This window comes from Bombina bombina, chromosome 1, assembly GCF_027579735.1.
Source record: "Bombina bombina isolate aBomBom1 chromosome 1, aBomBom1.pri, whole genome shotgun sequence".
In the NCBI taxonomy this organism is placed as follows: Eukaryota; Metazoa; Chordata; class Amphibia; order Anura; family Bombinatoridae; genus Bombina; species Bombina bombina.
The window spans coordinates 414623980-414634168 of record NC_069499.1 but is presented as its reverse complement, the minus strand read 5'-3'; the positions used below and the strand labels follow the sequence as shown (position 1 = coordinate 414634168).

Genomic DNA, 10189 nt, shown 5'->3' with positions numbered 1-10189 from the left:
CGCTCTGCGCGCCACGATAGCAAACCCTGAATTTTTCGCCGCTAATCTAGCTAATTGCAAAGCGGCATCTAAAATAAAAGAGTTAGCCAATTTAAGTGCGTGAACTCTGTCCATAACCTCCTCATATGGAGTCTCTCTACTGAGCGACTTTTCTAGTTCCTCGAACCAGAACCACGCTGCTGTAGTGACAGGAACAATGCACGAAATTGGTTGTAGAAGGTAACCTTGCTGTACAAAAATCTTTTTAAGCAAACCTTCCAATTTTTTATCCATAGGATCTTTGAAAGCACAACTATCTTCGATAGGAATAGTAGTGCGTTTGTTTAGAGTAGAAACTGCCCCCTCGACCTTAGGGACTGTCTGCCATAAGTCCTTTCTGGGGTCGACCATAGGAAATAATTTCTTAAATATAGGGGGGGGGAACAAAAGGTATGCCGGGCTTTTCCCACTCCTTATTTACTATGTCCGCCACCCGCTTGGGTATAGGAAAAGCGTCGGGGTGCACCGGAACCTCTAGGAACTTGTCCATCTTGCATAATTTCTCTGGAATGACCAAGTTGTCACAATCATCCAGAGTAGATAACACCTCCTTAAGCAGTGCGCGGAGATGTTCTAATTTAAATTTAAATGTCACAACATCAGGTTCAGCTTGATGAGAAATTTTTCCTGAATCTGAGATTTCTCCATCTGACAAAACCTCCCTCATGGCCCCTTCAGATTGGTGTGAGGGTATGACAGAACAATTATCTTCAGCGCCCTCTTGCTCTTCAGTGTTTAAAACAGAGCAATCGTGCTTTCTCTGATAAGTAGGCATTTTGGATAAAATATTTGCTATGGAGTTATCCATTACAGCCGTTAATTGTTGCATGGTAATAAGCATTGGCGCACTAGATGTACTAGGGGCCTCCTGCGTGGGCAAAACTGGTATAGACACAGTAGGAGATGAAGTAGTATCATGTTTACTCCCCTCATCTGAGGAATCATCTTGGGCAATTTCATTATCTGTGGCAGTACTGTCCTTACTTTGTTTGGACGCTATGGCACAATTATCACATAAATTTAAATGGGGAGACACATTGGCTTTCATACATATAGAACATAGCGTATCTGAAGGTACAGACATGTTAAACAGGCTTAAACTTGTCAACAAAGCACAAAAAAACGTTTTAAAACAAAACCGTTACTGTCTCTTTAAATTTTAAACAGAAAACACTTTATTACTGAATATGTGAAAAAGTATGAAGGAATTGTTCAAAAATTACCAAAATTTCACCACAGTGTCTTAAAGCATTAATAGTATTGCACACCAAATTTCAGAGCTTTAACCCTTAAAATAACGGAACCGGAGCCGTTTATAAATTTAACCCCTATACAGTCCCAGCTATAGTCTTTGCTGAGACCCAACCAAGCCCAGAGGGGAATACGATACCAATTGACGCCTTCTAGAAGCTTTTCCAGCAATTTTTAGATCCTCACACATGCATCTGCATGCCCTGCTCTCAAAAAACAACTGCGCAGTAATGGCGCGAAAATGAGGCTCAGTCTATAACTAGGAAGGCCCCCTGACTGGAAAAGGTGTCTAACACAGTGCCTGCCGTTTAATAAACGTTCCCCAAGTTTATAAATGCAAATTGTCAGCCTAAATCTGAATAAAATGCCCAAATAAAGCAATCGATTTAGCCCATAAAAATGTCTACCAGTTTTTTAGCCCATAATAAGCCCTTTATTCTGTTTGTTTGACTAAGAAAATGGCTTACCGGTCCCCATGAGGGGGAATGACAGCCTTCCAGCATTACATGGTCTTGTTAGAAATATGGCTAGTCATACCTTAAGCAGAAAAGTCTGCTAACTGTTTCCCCCAACTGAAGTTACTTCATCTCAACAGTCCTATGTGGAAACAGCAATCGATTTTAGTTACTGTCTGCTAAAATCATCTTCCTCTCACAAACAGAAATCTTCATCCTTTTCTGTTTCAGAGTAAATAGTACATACCAGCACTATTTTAAAATAACAAACACTTGATAGAAGAATAAAAACTACATTTAAACACCAAAAAACTCTTAACCATCTCCGTGGAGATGTTGCCTGTGCAACGGCAAAGAGAATGACTGGGGTGGGCGGAGCCTAGGAGGGACTATATGGCCAGCTTTGCTGGGACTCTTTGCCATTTCCTGTTGGGGAAGAGAATATCCCACAAGTAAGGATGACGCCGTGGACCGGACACACCAATGTTGGAGAAATTACTTATAAACCCATGACTAAAAAGTATAACGTTGAACCGACAGGAGGTGGTTAGAGGCTGGTCCCTGCGGCACCTATGGCAGGCCTGCAACTAACTCCTATAGGGTGTTCTTGTGCCACTACCCATACGCCAATAACCTTCCTCTATCCAGACTGTAGCTCTCTGAGGGGAAAATGGGCCTCAAATCGGTCTGAGAGCCCTTCTCATAAACCCCTGGAGCACCATCCTTCTTCACCTTCCTCTTGCAAAGGCAGAGACAAGGCTAGTTTCCAGTGAGGTGGGAGGGGTTTTAAGGGCCCTGGGAGTTTTGAGATTTTTGGTCCTCCTAGTGGCCAGGAGTATAATTCCCAGGAGTAATGGATTGTGGCCTTTCACCACATTTATGAAAGAAAACATTTTTATAAATGAAAGTCCTATTAAAATAAACGGTAAAATTACTTGTAATTACAAGGTGCTTACTGTTCCTTTAAAGTAAACCATGATGCTTAGGGCATGTCTTAAATTAACTTTATTAGTGCTAGAGGAAACTATCAGTACAAGAATCACAGACTACTTCTCTACATCTCAAATTTATTTTGATCTTTATTCACTTTGTCCTTTATTCTCCAATACAATCCTGCCACAGCATCTTTTTGCCTTATTGTACATAGGCTAAACAGACGCACAACATAGCATGATGTACAGAATGAAAGAAAGGCAGACAAACATAAAACAACTAGCTTTTTTCTTTTGTGGAGGAATCGTCCACATTTATTTGAATTGTCATGTGCATAGAAAATGGCAGTGAAATATCCTATGAAAGGCAGGGAATGGAAAAATGTAGATTAAGGATGTATTTTGAAATGATTTTAGAATTTTTTTTAAGTTTATCATTATTTAGCACTTATATATTTCATGTAACTGCTTATCAAATGATTTAAAATGACACTGCATTACAATAGATGGCACTTTCAACCATTACGGCTATTTACATTAGTGAAAGGAATTTACAAGACAGAAATAACATACAATCTCAACATTTAGCAATAACCGTCAAACAAAGAAAACATTCATTTGATCCATATTTCTGTACAAACTCGTTAACATGACTTTATTCACATTAAAAAAATAGCTAAAACTTTGATTGGACTTACACATCCCCCAAATCATCAGTCTGAATCCTTTATTTTCACATAGCTCGCACCATCACCAGCCTACATAGCTACAAGCATAAAGATCTAAAATCTAAACAAAACAAAAAGAAATCCTTAGTTCAATTCTCTACCATAATTATCCTTCCAAAAATAAGAAAATAAATCTCTTCCATGATCCTTCTTTAATTTCACTTTCAGGTTCCACCATAAAAAACAGCAAATAAGGCCAGTCAAAATCAGATCAAGCATGATTACTAGACCGCAGTTCATCTATACACCTTCTTAGTTTTACACCCATGAGTCCGGTGAACCTGGGTATTGTTCTGATCTATAGGAAGGTCTTCTAGTGGAATAAAAATCTACATAGTTTGTAGTTGATTTCAGTCCATATTGTGTGTTTTGTTCTGCAGCAGGTGTGTAATGAACACCATCAAAATATGGGTCTTCGTAGCTGTGTGGAGACTGCAGATACAATCTGTAGGAATCGTAGTTTTTCCTATTTGAGTCTTCATGAGCATAGTACAGTTGTTGAGGCTAAAAAAAAATAAAAAAATACTTCAGTAAAACTAATGATGTAAAATTTTGTTTAGTTCTTATTCAGTTACATTTGTCCTAAAAGTCAATGCAATCATGTAAATGTTATATTAAAACAGGTTTTTGGAGATTATTTTTTATCTCTATAATGACACCAACTATATGTACAGTATCTAAAAATGTAATTAATTCATCAACCTCTATTACCAGTAGGTGGTGCTAAAATCCATTACTTGTATATAAAAACAAACAGAGAATAACGTTTATTTACTTGGGGTTGCAAGTTTTGAATTTATATGCTACAAAATACATTTAAACCAGTCTTTAACGTCCATATTCGAATAGTACTGTGAATAACTGGTTTAAATTGGGAAAAAAAACAACTTTAATTTGGTTGTTGCAAAAATTATGTACATTTTTTTAACAACCAAATTCATACTGAACATACTAGTCCTCATTAATAGTTATACAGTCATGCACTCAGAGTATTAACGTCCTTGGGGTTTACAGGCTCTTCTCCTTCTACTATATAATAAACCCATTCCTGACAGCTGGAGTTTGTTGGCAGCCAAAGCCTATACGCTTATTGCTGATAAAGGTACAAGAACAATTTTCTTAAAACATTAGCTTCTGTTTTTTTTTAAGACTTATTCTCTACTGGGGAAAAAAATAATTTATGTAAGAATTTACCTGATAAATTAATTTCTTTCATATTGGCAAGAGTCCATGAGCTAGTGACGTATGGGATACGTTCCTACCAGGAGGGGCAAAGTTTCCCAAACCTCAAAATGCCTATAAATACACACCCACCACACCCACAATTCAGTTTAACGAATAGCCAAGAATTGGGGTGATAAGAAAGGAGCGAAAGCATCAACAAGGAATTGGAATAATTGTGCTTTATACAAAAAAATCATAACCACCATAAAAAGGGTGGGTCTCATGGACTCTTGCCAATATGAAAGAAATTAATTTAACAGGTAAATTCTTACATAAATTATGTTTTCTTTCATGTAATTGGCAAGAGTCCATGAGCTAGTGACGTATGGGATAGCAGATACCCAAGATGTGGAACTCCACGCAAGAGTCACTATAGAGAGGGAGAACTAAAAATAAAGACAGCCAATTCCGCTGAAAAATTAATCCACAACCCAAATCAAAAGTTTTAATCTTAATAATGAAAAAAACTGAAATTATAAGCAGAAGAATCAAACTGAAACAGCTGCCTGAAGTACTTTTCTACTAAAAACTGCTTCTGAAGAAGAAAAAACATAAAAATGGTAGAATTTAGTAAAAGTATGCAAAGAAGACCAAGTTGCTGCTTTGCAAATCTGATCAACAGAAGCTTCATTCTTATAAGCCCAGGAAGTAGAAATTGACCTGGTAGAATGAGCCGTAATCCTCTGAGGCGGGGATTTACCCGACTCCAAATAAGCATGATGAATCAAAAGCTTTAACCAAGAAGCCAAGGAAATAGCAGAGGCCTTCTGACCTTTCCTAGAACCAGAAAAGATCAAATAGACTAGAAGTCTTCCTGAAATCTTTAGTAGCTTCAACATAATATTTCAAAGCTCTTACCACATCCAAAGAATGTAAAGATCTCTCCAGAGAATTCTTAGGATTAGGAAACAAAGAGGGGACAACAATTTCTCTATTAATGTTGTTAAAGTTCACAACTTTAGGTAAAAATTTAAACGAAGTCCGCAAAACCGCCTTATCCTGATGAAAAATCAGAAAAGGAGATTAACAAGCAAGAGCAGATAATTCAGAAATTCTTCTAGCAGAAGAGATGGCCAAAAGGAACAACACTTTCCAAGAAAGTAATTTAATGTCCAGAGAATGCATAGGCTCCGAACGGAGGAGCCTGTAAAGCCTTCAAAACCAAATTAAGACTCCAAGGAGGAGAGATTGATTTAATGACAGGCCTGATAGGAACCAAAGCCTGAACAAAACAATGAATATCAGGAAGATTAGCAATTTTTTCTGTGGAACAGAACAGAAAGAGCAGAGATTTGTCCTTTCAAGGAACTTGCAGACAAACCCTTATCTAAACCATCCTGAAGAAATTGTAAAATTCTAGGAATTCTAATAGAATGCCAAGAGAATTTATGAGAAGAGCACCATAAAATGTAAGTCTTCCAAACTCGATAATAAATCTTTCTAGACACAGATTTACGAGCCTGCAACATAGTATTAATCACTCTCTCTGACTAAGCACTAAGCGTTCAATCTCCATACCTTCAAATTTAATTATTTAAGATCCTGATGGAAAAACAGGCCTTGAGATAGAAGGCCTGGCCTTAACGGAAGTGGCCAAGGTTGGCAACTGGACATCTGAATAAGATCCACATACCAAAACCTGTGTGGCCATGCTGGAGCCACCAGCAGTACAAACGAACGCTCCATTATGATTTTGGAAATCACTCTTGGAAGAAGAACTAGAGGCAGAAAAATATAAGCAGGTTGATAATTCCAAGGAAGTGTCAACGCATCCACTGCTTCCGTCTGAGGATCCCTGGACCTGGACAGATACCTGGGAAGTTTCCTGTTCAGATGAGAAGCCATCAGATCTATTTCTGGAAGCCCCCACATCTGAACATTCTGAAAATACACATCTGGGTAAAGAGACCACTCTCCCGGATGTAAAGTCTGACGACTGAGATAATCCGCTTCCCAATTGTCTATATCTGGGATATGGACCGCAGAGATTAGACAGGAGCTGGATTCCGCCCAGGCAAGTATCCGAGATACTTCTTTCATAGCCTGAGGACTGCGAGTCCCACCCTGATTGACATACGCCACAGTTGCGACATTGTCTGCCTGAAAACAAATAAACGGTTTTCTTTTTAGTAGAGGCCAAAACTAAAGAGCTCTGAGAATCGCACGAAGTTCCAAAATATTGATTGGTAATCTCGCCTCTGGAGATTTCCAAACCCCCTGCGCTGTCAGAGATCCCCAGACAGCTCCCGAACCTGAAAGACTCGCATCTGTTGTGATCACAGTCCAGGTTGGACGAACAAAAGAGGCCCCTTGAACTATATGATGGTGATCTAACCACCAAGTCAGAGATAGTCGAACATTAGGATTTAAGGATATTAATTGTGATATATTTGTATAATCCCTGCACCATTGGCTCAGCTTACAAAGCTGAAGAGGTCTCATGTGAAAACGAGCAAAGGGGATCGCGTCCGATGCTGCAGTCATGAGACCTAAAACCTCCATGCACATAGCTACTGAAGGGAATGATTGAAACTGAAGGTTCCAACAAGCTGAAACAAATTTCAGACGTCTTTTGTCTGTTAGAGACAAAGTCATGGATACTGAATCTATTTAGAATCCTAAAAAGGTTACCCTTGTCTGAGGAATCAAGGAACTTTTTGGTAAATTGATCCTCCAACCATGTCTTTGAAGAAACAACACTAGTTGATTCGTGTGAGATTCTGCAGAATGTAAAGACTGAGCAAGTACCAAGATATCGTCCAAATAAGGTAACACCGCAATACCCCGCTCTCTGATTACAGAGAGTAGGGCACCGAGAACCTTTGAAAAGATCCTTGGAGCTATTGCTAGGCCAAAAGGAAGAGCAACAAATTGGTAATGCTTGTCTAGAAAAGAGAATCTCAGGAACGGATAGTGATCTGGATGAATCGGAATATGAAGATATGCATCCTGTAAGTCTATTGTGGACATATAATGCCCTTGCTGAACAAAAGGCAAAATAGTCCTTATAGTCACCATCTTGAATGTTGGTATTCTTACATAATGATTCAAAATTTTTAGATCCAGAACTGGTCTGAAAGAATTCTTCTTCTTTGGAACAATGAACAGATTTGAATAAAACCCCAGACCCCGTTCCTGAAAAGGAACTGGCACAATTACCCCAGATAACTCCAGGTCTGAAACACACTTCAGGAAAGCCTGAGCCTTTACTGGGTTCACAGGAATGCTTGAGAGAAAGAAACTTCTCACAGGCGGTCTTATTTTGAAACCTATTCTGTACCCTTGAGAAACAATGTTCTGAATACAATGATTTTGGATTGAATTGATCGAAACATCCTTGCAAAATATTAGTCTGCCCCCTACCAGCTGCGCTGGAATGAGGGCCGCACCTTCATGCTGACTTGGGGGCCGATTTAGATCTTTTAAATGGCTTGGATTTATTCCAGACTGGAGAAGGCTTCCAATTGGAAACCGTTCTTTAGGGGAAGGGTCAGGTTTCTGTTCCTTATTTTGATGAAAGGAACGAAAACGGTTAGCAGCCCTAAATTTACCCTTAGATTTTTTATCCTGAGGCAAAAAAGCTCCCTTCCCCCCAGTGACAGTTGAAATAATAGAATCTAACTGAGAACCAAATAATTTATTACCTTGGAAAGAGAGAGATAGCAACATTGATTTAGAAGTCATATCAGCATTCCAAGATTTAAGCCATAAAGCTCTTCTAGCTAATATAGCTAAAGACATATATCTGACATCAATTCTAATGATATCAAAAATGGTATCACAAATGAAATTATTAGCATGTTGAATTAGCTTAACAATGCTATACACATTATGATCTGGTACTTATTGTGCTAAAGTTTCCAACCAAAAAGTTGAAGCAGCAGCAACATCAGCCAAAGAAATAGCAGGCCTAAGAAGATGACCTGAACATAAATAGGCCTTCCTTAGATAAGATTCAAGTTTCCTATCTAAAGGATCTTTAAAAGAAGTACTATCTGCCATAGGAATAGTAGTACATTTAGCAAGAGTAGAGATGGCCCCATCAACTTTGGGGATCTTTCCCCAAAACTCCAATCTATCAGTCGGCAAAGGATACAGTTTCTTAAACCTTGAAGAAGGAGAAAAAGAAGTACCCAGTCTATTCCATTCCCTAGAAATTACATCTGAAATAGCATCAGGAACTGGAAAAACCTCTGGAATAACTACATAAGGTTTAAAAATTGAAATTAAACGTTTACTGGTTTTAATATCAAAAGGACTAGTCTCCTCCATATCTAATGCAATCAACACCTCTTTTAATAAGGAACGAGTATACTCCATTTTAAAGAAGTATGAAGATTTGTCAGTGTCAATATCTGAGGCAGAATCTTCTGAACCAGATAGATCCTCATCAGAGATAGATAAATCAGAATGCTGTTGGACATTTAAAAATTCATCAATTTTATGAGAAGTTTTAAAAGACCTTTTACATTTATTAGAAGGTGGTATGACAGACAAAGCCTTCTGAATGGAATTAGAAACAAATTTTCTCACATTAACAGGAATATCCTGAGCATTAGATGTTGAAGGAACAACAACAGGTAATGGATTACTACTAATGGAAATAATGTCTGCATTTGAAAGTTTATCATGACAACTAACACCAACTACAGCCGGAGGAACAGTTACCACAAGTTTACAACAAATGCACTTAGCTTTGGTAGAACCAACATCAGGCAGCAGGATTCCAGTAGTAGATTCTGAGACAGGGTCAGATTGAGACATCTTGTAATATGTAATAGAAAAAATAACATATAAAGCAAAATTATCAATTTCCTTATATTTCAGGAATGGGAAAAATGCAAACAAAATAAGCCTCTGGAAACCAGAAGCAAAATGAAATAAAGACTTAAATAATATCAAAAATCTGGCGCCAAGTATGACGCCCACAACTGACAAAATATTTTTTGGCGCCAAGAACGTCTACAACAAACACGAGCGTCATAGAAGACGCAACTACGTGAACATTCTCGCCGCCAACTAAGATGCTGGAAATGATGAAATTACGTCAACAAACGTAATTCTCGCGCCAAAAAAGTCTTGCACCAAGAATGACACAATCAATTATAGCATTTTGCGCTCCCGCGAGCCTAACAGCCCGCAATTTAGAAAAGAGAGTCAATTGGAAAAATTTCAGGTAAGAATTTTTTTTTTTTTAAATGCATTTCCAAAAATGATACTGACAGTCTGCAAGAAGGAAATATACTGATTAACCTGAATCATGCCAAATAAGTACAAAACATATATTTAGAACTTTACATATAAAGTGCCAAACCATAGCTGAGAGTGTCTTAAATAAAAGAAAACATACTTACCAAAAGACACTCATCTACATAAAGTAGATAGCCAAACCAGTACTGAAACGAGAATCAGTAGAGGTAATGGTATATAAGAGTATATTGTCGATCTGAAAAGGGAGGTAGGAGATGAATCTTTACGACCGATAACAGAGAACCTATGAAATAGATCCCTGTTAGGATGACCATTGCATTCAATAGGTAATACTCCCTTCACATCCCTC

At 38.1% G+C, this 10189-nt stretch overlaps 1 protein-coding gene across 7 annotated transcripts in view; it reads right to left on the bottom strand.

The window, feature by feature from the left end:
- Nucleotides 1-2795: 2795 nt before the first annotated feature.
- The window catches only part of PKP4 (plakophilin 4), a 784378-nt gene continuing 776984 nt past the window's right edge, over nt 2796-10189 (bottom strand). For all 7 annotated transcript variants that reach the window (XM_053698322.1, XM_053698321.1, XM_053698324.1 and 4 more), the window contains one exon: nt 2796-3909. In XM_053698322.1, the coding sequence (XP_053554297.1) occupies nt 3664-3909 (246 nt within the window). In that variant the 3' untranslated portion in view covers nt 2796-3663. The remainder of the gene's footprint in view (nt 3910-10189) is intronic.